This window comes from Tachyglossus aculeatus, chromosome 13, assembly GCF_015852505.1.
Source record: "Tachyglossus aculeatus isolate mTacAcu1 chromosome 13, mTacAcu1.pri, whole genome shotgun sequence".
Taxonomy (NCBI): Eukaryota; Metazoa; Chordata; class Mammalia; order Monotremata; family Tachyglossidae; genus Tachyglossus; species Tachyglossus aculeatus.
The window spans coordinates 22,078,797-22,091,985 of NC_052078.1; the positions used below are offsets into that span (position 1 = coordinate 22,078,797).

At 45.4% G+C, this 13,189-nt stretch overlaps 1 protein-coding gene across 1 annotated transcript in view; it reads right to left on the bottom strand.

The window, feature by feature from the left end:
- Positions 1-6,236: 6,236 nt before the first annotated feature.
- PLXDC2 (plexin domain containing 2) overlaps positions 6,237-13,189 on the bottom strand; it is a 251,643-nt gene continuing 244,690 nt past the window's right edge. The window contains exon 14 of the mRNA XM_038755652.1: positions 6,237-12,588. Within this exon, the coding sequence (XP_038611580.1) occupies positions 12,472-12,588 (117 nt within the window). The 3' untranslated portion in view covers positions 6,237-12,471. The remainder of the gene's footprint in view (positions 12,589-13,189) is intronic.

Consider the following 13,189-nt stretch of genomic DNA (forward strand, 5'->3'; position numbering starts at 1 on the left):
AATAAGAGAATCAGGTCAGGCCTATTCTTTGTCCCCGCCCCCCCAACCCCCAAACATGGGGCTTACAGTCTAAGTAGGAGGAAGAACAGGTATTGAATCCCAGTTCTATAGATGAGGAAACAGAAGCACAGAAAAGTGAAGTGATGTGCTTGAGGTGACAAGACAGACAAGTGGCGGAGAAAGGATGAGGATCTGTAAAGTGAGGATTGATGACACCGTGAGTCCCTGTGGGACAGGGACTGTGTCCAATCTGATTTGCTTGTATCTACCCCAGCACTTAGTACAGTGCCTGGCACATTGTAAGCGCTTAGCAGATACCATTATTATTATTATTATCATTATTATTATTATTATTATTGTTATTATTATTACTCACGGAAGCAGGGGAGGAGGAAGGGGTCTCTGCAGGCTGCATCTCCATGGGCAGTCTGGATGACTCCTCCAAACCCCTGATCATGCCATCTCCTCTCCATCTCTTATATCCTGTTGTTGCTTCTTTTTGATGTTCAGGGCAGCCTGTCCACTCCTGCTGTGAACAATAGAGAAATGAGGCGTGACCTTGGGCAAGACACTTGGCTTCTGTGCCTCAGTTCCCTCATCCGTAAAATGGGGATTGATGGTGAGCCACATGTGGAACATGGATTGTGTCCAACCTGATTAGCTTGTATCTAGCCCAGTGCCTAGTACAGTGCCTGGCACACCATAAGTGTTTAAGAAATACCATATTCAAAAAAAAAAGCAGCCTCCCTCCTCCCACCCACAACTACCTGGAGAGTAGAGTAGGCAGAAGTCCTTATTGGTATTTTAATGCTTAGTGTATGCCAGGCACTATACTAAGCACTGGGGTAGATACAACACAATCAGATCAGACACTGTCCCTGTTTTACTCAGGGTTTACAGACTAGGAGGGAGAATGGGAATTTAATCTCCATTTCAGAGATGAGGAAACTAAGTCCCTGAGAAGTGAAGTGACTTGCCCAAGTTCAAACAGCAGACAAGAGGCAGGGCCAGGATTAATACCCAGGTCTTTTGGGGGTGTCTGTGGCAGTTTCTGTCCGAGTCCCATTCACCCGGCCAGCAGGTCAAACTCGTATTGTGCGGTTCGAGCAGTAATTGACATAAACATTTTGCTGTTGATCTTTTCATTGTCGAGTTCAACTTATTTTCAGTGTGGTTTGGATGATCATTTGAGAAGCAGCATGGCCTAGTGGATAGAGCTTGGGCCCGGGAGTCAGAAGGACCTGGGTTCTAATTCTGGCTCTGCTGCGTGTCTGTTGGGTCACCTTGGGCAATTCACTTCACTTCTCGGTGCCTCAGTTACCTCATCTGGAAAATGGAGATGAAGACTGTGAGCTTTATGTGGGACAGGGACTGTGTCCATCCCAATGACCTTTTCATTCATTCAGTCGTATTTATTGAGCGCTTACTGTGCGCTTGGGAAGTACAAGTCGGCAACATATAGAGACAATCCCTACCCAACAACGGGCTCACAGTCTAGAAGGGGGAGACGGACAACAAAACAAAACATCAGGCAGGTGTCAAGTCATCAGAATAAATAGAAGTAGAGCTAGTTGCACATCATTAACAAAATAAATAGAATAGTAAATATGTACAAGTAGAATAGAGTAATAAATCTGTACAAACATATATACAGGTGCTGTGGGGAGGGGAAGGCGGTGGGGAGGGGAAGGAGGTAGGGAGGAGGGGATGGGGAGGAGGAGAGGAAAAAGGGGGCTCAGTCTGGGAAGGCCTCCTGGAGGAGGTGAGCTCTCAGTAGGGTTTTGAAGGGAGGAAGAGAGCTAGCGTGGTGGATGTGGGGAGGGAGGACATTCCAGGCCAGGGGGAGGACGTGGGCCAGGGGTTGATAGCGGGACAGGCAAGAACGAGGTACAATGAGGAGGTTAGCAGTGGCAGAGGAGCGGAGGGTGCAGGCTGGGCTGGAGAAAGAGAGAAGGGAGGTGAGGTAGGAGGGGGCGAGGTGATGGACAGCCTCGTACTTACCCCAGCACTTAGAACAGTGCCTGGTGCATAGTAAGGGCTTAACAAATACCATTATCGTTATTATTATTATAATTATTTTGCTCTGTTTTCTCAGGGAAGACAGAAGAGGCAGGAACACATACCTCAGCCCTCGAATTCGCCGGGACTGCCTTAGCGGGTAAGCTGGAACTCCATGCGTCAGTCTCTCCATCCCCTATTGCCCCCATCACTTCATCCTGGCACTTCCTTCTCATCCTGCCTTGCTCCACTTCAGTCATGCGGGGATGCAGGGCAGGGCAGGGCAGGCAAGAGTAGCAGCAGCAGGAAATGTTGCCATCTCCTCAGAACGCTGAAAGGCCTTGGCTCGGCCTAAGATGGGTAGTGTCTGATCCACAAGAAGCCTGAAACGCTGCTCTTGTAGTCACAGCACCCTATAGCTTTTATTTTTATTGTGATTTATCTTGGCCCTCATCTTTAGTCTTCATTTTACAGTTTGATGGCTTGATTTTTCTCCCTGTGTGTCCGTCACTGTCCCACTTTCCCTCCATATTCGTAGCATCATCAACAATATTAAGTTTTTTTATGGTATTTGTTAATAATAATAATTTTGGTACTTGTTAAGCACGTACTATGTGCCAAGCACTGTTCTAAGTGCTGGTGGAGATACAAAGAAATCAGGTTGTCCCACATGGGGCTCACAGTCTTAATCCCCATTTTACAGATGAGGGAACTGAGGCCCAGAGAAGTTAAATGCCTTGCCCAAAGTCACGCAGCTGACAAGTGGTGGAGCCAGAATTTGAACCTATGACCTCTGACGCCCAAGCCTGTGCTCTTTCCACTGAGCCACACTGGCATTTACTATGTGCCAGGCACTGTTCTAAACCCTGGGATAGATACAGTTTAATCAGGTTGGAGATCATCCATGCCCCACAAGGGGCTCACAGTCTTAATCCCCATTTTACTGATGAGGGAACTGAGGCACAGAGAAGCGAGGTGACTTGCCCAAGGTCAAAGAGCAGACAAGTGGCGGAGCTGGGATAAAAACCCAGGACCTTCTGACTCCCAGGCCTGTGGTCTATCCACTAGGCCATGCTGCTTCTCTTTATTGAGCGCTTACCATGTGCAGAGCATTGTACTAAGCGCTTGGCAGAGTACAACACAACAGAATTGGTAGACACGGTCCCTGCCCAGAGCGAGCTCACAGTCTAGAGGATGAATCAGACACTAATATACATGAATAATTTATAATTGATAATTTATAGCTATGTACATTCTTAGATTATGAGCCCCTTGGAAGCCAGGAGCTCTGTCTAATTTTTACCTTGTGTATTCTTTTCCAGTGTTTAGTACAGTGCTTTCCTCCCAGTAACTGTTAAATTCATTCATTCAATCGTATTTATTGAGCACTTACTGTGTGCAGAGCACTGTACTAAGCGCTTGGGAAGTACAAGTTGGCAACATATAGAGACGGTCAGTTCTTTTCCATTTGGAACATTTTAGGTTCATCTTTAAGGTACCTCATCTTTAAGAGGTTCATCACCTCTTAATACAACCTTGCAGAATGGAGATCCTGCAGTGTGGTCTAGCGGATAGAGCCACGGGCCTGCGAGTCATAAGGTCGTGAGTTCTAATCCCGGCTCCACCACTTGTCTGCTTTGCGCCTTTGGGCAAGTCCTGTCTCTTGCTCTGTGCCTCAGTTACTTCATCTGTAAAATGGGGATTAAGACTGTGAGCTCCACGTGGGACAGGGACTGAGTCCAACCTGATTGACTTTCATCCACCCCAGTGCTTGGTGCAGTGCCTGGCATATAGTAAGCACTTAAAAAATACCACAATTATTATTACCCGTAGTGATTGCCAATGGGAGTAGATGCTTACCTACCTCCAGGTATAGAAATCAAATTATATCAATCAGTCAATCAGTGGCATTTATTGAGAATAATAATAATAATAATAATTTTGGTATTTGTTAGGCGCTTACTATGTGCCAGGCACGGTTCTAGGCACTGGGGGGGATACAAGGTAATCAGGTTGTCCCACATGGGGCTCACAGTCTTCATCCCCATTTTCCAGATGAGGTAACTGAGGCCTAGAGAAGCACTCACAGTCTTCTAGACTGTGAGCCCACTGTTGGGTAGGGACCGTCTCTATATGTTGCCAACTTGTACTTCCCAAGCGCTTAGTACACAGTGCTCTGCACACAGTAAGCGCTCAATAAATACAATTGATTGATTGATTGAATATTATTATCCGGTAATTCTACCTGTCTCTTCACTCCCAAGTAGATTATGAGCCCAAAGTGGAACAGGGCACAGGGCCTGAATTGATATTCTTGTTATTATCCAGGCACTTAGCACAGCGCTTTGTAATTAATAAATGTCAGAAATAGTATTCAGCCTTTACAGTGTGCAATGTATTGTTATTGATTGATTTGCTTATCTACTTGTCTCTTATTAAAATCTATTCTCACACTGTCAACTTCAGGCAGTGCTTGGACTTCTGCCAAAACTGGTTCCTAAAACCCGTGTCTTAAAATAGAAACATTGTAAGGAGACAACCATTTTCTCCTTGGAACAATGACATAAAGAACAGATTGTATCATAAAGCCAGGTCACCTATGCATTTTTTTTAACCCAAATTACCCCAAATTGTGCTATTCATCAATTCTATATGTCTTACAGCCCCACCAGTGCATTGATTCTGAGCAAGGGTGACTCTATGATAGCTCAGCTGACTTTTACTTCACTGGACGTCCTCTAGACTGTAGACTCGTCCTGTGTGTCTGCTAATTCCGTTGGATTGTACTCTCCCACTCGCTCTGCATTTAATAGACACTCAGTAAATACCATTGATTGATTCGAAGTCCAGTGGCTGCATCAACCCTCCATGGAGATTGATGATAAGGTAACCACAACCTCACGTGGCTCCCAAACCTGTTTTCTATGCTCCCGTGAACGTAGCACATCCCAGGCTCCTGATTCTTCCTCCTCCCACCCCCGCATCCCCACAGTCTCTCCTCAGTATCACGATTGACACTGCTTTTTTCCATTTGTTTCACCGCCAGAGGTAGTGCTAACCCCCTGGACCAGCCAGGGAGAGAGAGGGAACCAGGGACGGGCCATGTGCATCGTGGTTCAGTGCACATGTTCAGAGAAGCACCGTGGCTCAGTGGAAAGAGCACGGATTTGGGTCATGGGTTCTAGTCCTGGCTCCGCCACTTGTCAGCTGTGTGACTTTGGGCAGGTCACTTAAGATGGGAATTAGGACTGTGAGCCCCATGTGGGACAACCTGATCACCTTGTATCCCCCAGCACTTAGAACAGTGCTTTGCACATAGTAAGCGCTTAACAAATACCATTATTATTATCGTCATCATCATCATCATCCTCCTCGTCTTCCCCTCCCCTTCCTCCTCCACCCTACCTCTGCCCAACTTCAAATTGTCTTTTGTCCTTCTCCCCACAGCATCCCAACAAAGCAGCAGTTCTGCCCCTCCAAGCAGGAAAGGAGTAGGGAGGGGACTAGGCCTGAAGACACCGAGTCCAACTGTCGGCTCTGGCCGAATGTGAGAACAACAGAATAAGGTAACATTCTTCTGAGGATGTGTGTCCATCTGGGTATAACACAATGTGGCATCGCAGGGAATGTGTCTATTCATTGTTGTATTGTACTCACCCAAGTGCTTAGTACACTGTTCTGCACACAGTAAGCACTCCATAAAGATGATTGAATGAGTGACACTGTAGGTGCTCTTGCTGGGCCCAGCAGTCCTGATTTTGCTCCCAGCCCCTCACCCAATCAATCAGTGGTATTTATTGAATGCTTATTGTGTGCAGGAACTATCCGGAAGTACGTGGGAGAGTCCAATGCAACAGGGTCAGTAAACCCTTCGAGGGGATCTCTGGATAGGAGGAACCCAAGCCCAGAGTGACCCTGGGAATGAGTGTCAGTATCCATTAGAACCGTCCTGTTCAGCCATTTCGCCAACGCTGATTCTCCGAGGTTCCTTCCCAGACAAAATTTCCAAAAAACCCTTTCCAGGGGATTGGGTTGCATTTTTCGAATAGCGGCCGACTCGTCTTTTCCAAAAATCTCAGGGATGGAGCTAGCTTTCTCTGAGCTTAGGACTCCCGTGTTTTTCAGGTCACGCCAGTTCATCTCTGAGGGGAAGGGAGCAGAAATGCAGGTGGTTGGCTACCGGAGGACTTTTCATTTCCAGAGACAATGCTCCACCACACGAGACCAAAGGTATTTGTAAGAAATTAAAACCCAAAAAACCTCTTTTATTGTTTAATATGTAGTCAAACATAACAGCAGTAATACATAAACGTCTCCCTTTTCCCCTCCTAAAACCCCAAATTTACTGACTTTCAAACGTAAGTGAAATGAATGAAATCTGAAAATCAACAGCAAGAACACAAGTAATTGATCATTCCCACCTTCTGGGACATCTAGGGTGAACAGACTTAGTCCAGTAGTCCAGAGACTGGCTTCTTTACACCCTGGCTACTGAGGAACTGGGCCTCATGTTTCGAGAGCAGGACCTAAAGAACTTACTAAGAAAGTCAGTGTAAGAAGCCACATCAGAAAACAAAAATCATGAATTATTGCAACAATAGAGCAAACCCCAGGAGAAAAAAAATAGATGGCAAATAAAATTCGGTATTGAAATACATTCAGGTGTAATGATAGTTTAACCCTTACAGTAAAATAATAACCAGGAAGTTGGCAGAAATATGTAGCATCCGCATTATTGGGTTTCAATAGAGGTTTCCCATGTAGGTCACACTGCCTTTGCTCTGAAACCTCATTAGTGCAAATTCAGACAGACACAATGGCTTTTACATCTGCAGGCTCAGGTAATTCAAGGAAACAGTGACCGTTCGGATTCTAGAAGAGAACGTAACACAGAATGGAAGGTTGCTGTTGGGATGGCAGGAACGTTGTGGGGAGAAAGAGAGAGAGAGAGGAGCCTCAGATTTGGGGGAAATCCACTCTGCTCTTTCCGCCAGGGTTAGCAGGGAAGGTGTCCCTGAAACACTAGAAACCAGATCCTTGGGAGGAGGCACAGTGCATCTTTGCAAAGTGTACACACAGTTCCTCTACAAGTGCTCTGTCTTTTGGTTTGTTCCATGATTTTTCACCCTTTTTGGCAAACCAGGTCTCCTGTCAAACTCTCCCAACTCAGAAGAAAGCCACATGATTTCGTCGAACCATACCGTGATCCCTTCTCAGAAACTCCAGTGCAGTGGACACCCTGAGGCTCTGGACTTCTGGACTTCACAAGATTCAATTTCAAAGCCAGATCTCATTCAGCTAACGGGACCTCTCTGCTAAGCCTCCTGGATGGTAAGATTTCCCAGAAATAGTCAGAAATTCCCAGTTGTCATTCTCCCCTGATTCCCAGCTGCCATCTGGGATTGATCAGAGGCCTCCATTGCCTTCCAAATCATGATTTTTACAGGCCCAGCCACAGAATGCGATATTTGCTTTTAGGAGCCAGCCAATTCTCCCTTAGACTTGGATGATGGAAGCCATCGCTTACAACACATCAGTGTGTCTCTCGATCAGACATCCTAAAGAGATCCGAATCCCTTTCAAGCCACATATCAGTTTCAGAATAGCTGGTTCGAGGGTACCTGAGAGGCATTTAGGCTTAGGCCTGTAAACACTCATGCCTGTGAATTTTCCAGAACTTCTTTAGTTCTGTGTATCTACTTCAAGCAATTTGGAAACCACCCTAGGTTTGGAAGCCCACCGATGCTAAGGAAAGAGAAGGAAAAATGTTGAATCGAGCACTTGAGTGAGTATTGACTGTCAAGTGAGGGTCACCTAAGGCAGTTCAGCTAGCAGAACTGTGTAAGTCCTCAGGAAAAGAGTCATTTGTGGAAAAAAAAAAGACTAGTAGGTCAAGACCCCAGATCTATGGCAGTTGCCACCAGCTGTGTGGGCTTGGATTTCTGGTTCACTCTTTTCTGTTCAGATCCTCTGGGGAGGGAGAGAGGGGAATGTGCCTTCCTTGCCTATTCCAAGGAGTAAGTTCTGGAGATAATTTAGTCATCCCTCTTGGGTGTAGCCAGAATGGTCCAAGATTAGGGGTTAGGGCTGGCCTCATCAAGACTTGGGTAGGTCTGTCCCCGTTAGGGGCATACCTCCCTGTCTCAAAAGCCACGGCCGGCTCCCCTACTCTCTGGGGGCCTATTCATCTTCCATCTTCTCCTTATCGTCCAGTCTTTGTCCCCACATTCATTTGTAGCCTCTTCTAAAGAACACAGCCCCACTTTGGCAGTTTTTTTTTTGAATTGTCCCATTCTCTGTGTGCATTTCCACTTTCACTACAGCAAAAAGAAACAAGAGATGTTCCGGCACTTCAGGAGGAAACACAGGACCAGGTGGAGTTATGTGGTCCAAGACAATTCCTTTTTGCTTGTTTTTCCCCACATCAATTCAACCCCTGACTCTGGACCTACAGGTTGGACCCATGGCAGAATGGCTTTAATTTGGACCCCCTACAACCAATTTGGAAACCCATCTACATTTGGAAGCCCACTGATGCTAAGGAAAGGGAAGGAAAAATGTTAAATCCAGTGCTTTAAAGTGAGTATTGACTGTCCATTGAGGGTCACCTAAGGCAATTCAGCTAGCAGAACTGAAAGAGTCAGGGAAAGAGTCATTTGGGTCAAAATCAATTTTGACTACTTGGTTTCACCTTGAACAGTAGAAGCTAGGGGGAAAATGACTTAATTCCTCAACCTTACTGTGGCCAAAAGACAGAATCTGCCCATATGGACACTGCTGGGATGATATTTATTTTTATAGTCAAAAAGCAAATGAATCAAGCTTTTTCCACCAGGTACAAAAATAACTTTGGTGCTTATAATTAATGTGTTGGCCGGCAATCCGGGAGGGAGTGTGCATTGGTATGTTAGCTGCGAATGCTTACCACCCACTCTTGTTTTTCTGTGCTAATGGAGGCAGAGACTTGGAGACTTGGGGACAGCCCAGAGGAAAAATATACCCAATAAGGCTATCATTTGTGAAAACTGATGAAAGCCCAAATGGCAGTCAAAAAGCAAGAGAGGGCTACATTATCCAGCTAATGCACCAAAGACACTTTCACCCATTCGTAAGGGCCCTTACTCTTACCCTGAGGATTCCTGACTGGTAGCAGAGGCGATCTACTCCTCTTTCATTACAGATCGTTGAGCAGCTCACCTCTGGACTATTTGGAGAAACTCTTCCCTTGGAGACAATGGGGATAGATTAGGTTATCTCTAGAGATTTCTGTGTTGCCATAGTGTCCCATGGCCAGGACATCTCAACATTAGCTCAAGTGACCCTCAGTGTTTTCCCGATGGTTGAAAACTAATCGTAATAATCATAATAGTAATAGTGGTTCATGGATTAGTTAAAGCAGAACGAGGGAGGAGCCAAAGAAAATGGTAGGACCACAACAAGCTACTTAGTAGACTTATCTTGTGCTTCTGGAGGGTGCCAGTGGAGGCCTATCCAAATTGCTGGTGTCTAGAAGGCTCTTTGTCTCAGTTAGGTGAGGGGACAGGACAGGAAAGGAAAGATTCTCCTAAACAAAGATATTGGTCAACCTGAATATTTCCAAAGCTTCCTTTCAGTTACAGTTAACCACAAATGGCAAATTGGAGAAGTTGACCAGCACAAGGAGGCTGACTGATGCCCTTGATTCTTTCTAGTGAGATGACACGATCTCACATCTGTCCTAAGGTGGTTTGGGTGCATGGGGACAGGACGGGTCCTCCATCAGATCTGCTGTCCTGAATTTCTCCAGGTACCCACTCACGAGGGCAGGGATGCTGCCTCTCAATGCCTTAGACTACCTTTCTCTCCCTTACAGAGTCTGTTCTGATGTCTGAAATGCCCTCGTCCTTGACTTGTTTTACAAACATGCATTCTTAACTTTTCTCCATGGCTCTTTTTCCTCTTCCTCTGTCCTCTCCATTTTTGATCTCTTTCCTCCCTTTCCGCTCCTAGGTGTATGGGTAATTATTCTCACTCTCTCTCCTGGCCATATCCCTACACTGCCACCCACTCTTGGAACAGAGTAAGTCAAGTTTATTTGCTGTTGTTTGTGCAAACTCTCTAGAAGTCCTCCCTTTCCTATGTGGTGTGCTTCAAGCACGGAAAGAGAAGATGGAGGATCCCTGGAAAGGAATATGTGGAATAGGAAAGATTTCAGCCACTTTCTAATGCCTCCCCCATCCTTTCTGACACTGCAGGACCATTCACTGCCACATTTGTCTTCCCCAAGAAAATCTGCCACTAGCTTACTGCTCTTGGGAGACTCTTTCATCCTTGGCCAACTCACAACATCTTCTGAATTCTTGTGTAAGGTATGGAAGATAATTTCTGGTCCAATTTTGTTTCTAAGGTGGACATCAGGCCTTGAAGTCTGCTTATAGCGTGATGTAATAATCAGGTTAGCCCATCTACTGTTGGAGGAAGACGTGAGTCGACCACCCGATCTACTGGAAATACAGCATCTTGTGCCCCAATGAAGGCCGTCTCAATGGTCAGCTTCTCCTTTTTTCAAAATTCAGTTGCATTAGCCATTGAGTTATTGCTCTCTAATTAGACCTTCTCCACCAGGGAGGTTGGGTGATCTTTCTCCCACCCTGGACTTGGGATTTTCGTGTCACCTTTCTTTACATTCCTACCTGGGCCGGGGCAAGGTTAAACCTCATCTTGGCTAACTTGAGAGCGCAAAAGGCTTTCTTCAGGAACGTTCCTAAAGCACCCGTACTCGATGCCTTACTGGAGAAAGTCACTAAACTCACACAGGTCTAAACAACAATCTAACCTGTCAAGAAGGTCCAGTCCATTAAAGAACTGAATCTGCCACCATGAGACACTGTCTGTACCTTAATTGTGGAATCAAGGGCTTCGCTGTACAGTTGATAAAGAATTTGAGGGTTAAATTGTCAAGGACATGCTACACATAGTACCTGAATTCCAACTTCAGTAGCTCCATGTATATTAACTCCTCTCCTCCTCAAGAACTGTTATTTCTTTCTTTTCTGCTGGACATTGTCATGGGAGAGAGGAAGATTCAGGGAGAGGACACAGTAGGACTATGTCCAAAGTGAAACAGTCCTGCCACGGTTTTAAATCTAGGAGCGTTTGACACCATCTTTACCTTGTCTGGTTGGGAGAAGGTGGAGATTGGCTAGTGGATAGTGACTTAATTCATCAGGACGATGTAGAGTCCTGCATCTGAATCAACCACTCTCTCCCAGCAACATAAAATATATTCTAATATTAAGGATTATTTTACAACTCAATGGAAGTATGCAGTAATGCAATCCATTTCCTTTGTCCAGGTGACAAATAGCAGTCTTAACAGTCACAAGAGCCTGCCTTGTGTTAGCTATAAAAAAAAATATACTTTTATATATATATATATATATATTTATTTATGCAACTACTATGTGCTTTAAACAAAATTACTGTATGGTTCAGCAGGGTTGATAAAGATTTTCCATCTTTTTATGTCTGGGGTTTGGGGGGTGGATCTCTATTGGTTTCTCTGGAAGAACTGAGCAATCAGTACTAACCTGGTGAACTAGCAAACAGCCACTTGTTTGAAATCTCTCAAAGTTCTCCCTTCCAAAACATTCAGAAACACTCCACGTTGCTTTTGTCTCCAGAGTACCTTTTGTTGACCATGAGACTGTGCTTAGGAGAACCGATCCCATCTCTCCAAACAGATCAGAATCTGGCATTTTTGGGGCAGCCTGCAGAAACTTAGAATTCCCCCGATCCCATTAGAAAAACCCAGGAACCCTCCACTGCCACCCTTCCCACCCCTCCCCCAAAGAGGGGATTAACTCCAAAGCAGGGGAAGGTGTTCACAGAAAAATGGTTCACAAGAAAAGGTAATGAACTTGTTGGGAACAGGTGAATCTGGACCTGAAAAATCCCCCTCCCTCCCACCGGCTCTCACTTCCGAAATGATGGAAAACAATTTGGTTATTTGGGTGTGTGTGTGTGTGTGTGTGTGTGTGTATTTCTACCATTTCAGCAACCTGGATGATACCCATCATCATTCTTTGTCGGGAAAAGGTTACAGAGTTGTAACAGTTCATCTTTGAGACACCCGAAAAAAAATGTTTGAACCATGGGGGTGAGAACCCTTGGGAACTAAAGCTTTATTCTCCTTCCTCTTGCTTCCTAAGCCAATCCCAAGCTTAAGCCAACAGCAAGATAGTCGTGTCAGAGTTCCCCTAAGTCCACGGGGCTGTTGTGAATGAACGACCATCTACCATCCCACCAGGAAAAACTACTTTCGAGTGAGAATCCGGCATCTCAGAAAGGTTTGATTGTTCCTTCTCGGTCGAGATGGATCCAGAAATCTCTCATTCTGACTACAGCAGCGAAGGGCTCCTTTCCTTGAAAGATATAGGCAAAGTAGAAGTTTCACACCTGTAGGCCTGTACTGGGTCCACGGTCCTAGACTCCTTAGCACTGCTCGGAAACAATAAAACCTTCTTTTTCCCCGACGGGCTCTACCTCGGCGTAAGCGGGGTGTCCAGAACTTCTTCGAAACTTCATAGTGGGCCATCTGCTTGGACGTCTCTGTAACAGCAGACATAGGGATTTATAGAAGTGAGAAAGGAAAAAGGGAACTTTATTAGACACTGTTAATTCACCACATGGCCCAAATGAATAATAATAATCCATAATTATGGTATTTAAGCACTTACTGTGTGCCAAGCACTCTTTTCTAAGCATTGGGTAGATACAAGGTTAACAGTTCAAAGTCCCTGTCCTGCATAGAGCTCACAGTTTAGGAAGGAGGGAAAAACTATGGTACTTGGTACTTGTTAAGCACTTACTAGGTGCAAAACACTACTGTTTTAAGCACTATGGTAGGTACAAGTTAAGCAGGTTAGACACAGTCTCTGTCCCATAGTAGGAGGGACGAGGATTTAATTTCTATTTTACAGATGAGGTAACTGGGGCCTAGAGGAAGTGAAATGACTTGCCCAAGGTCACACAGCAGACAAGTTGCAGAGCGGGGACTAGAACCCAAATCTAGTGCCCGTGCTCTTTCCAATAGGCCATGCTGCATATCTAAAGGCTTTAGAAATGAGAGAGAACTCTCTTCAAATTACTTTCTCCTCTCCCAACTCCATTTTCCATCCTTAGTACAACACCAACACCCTACTCCTACCCC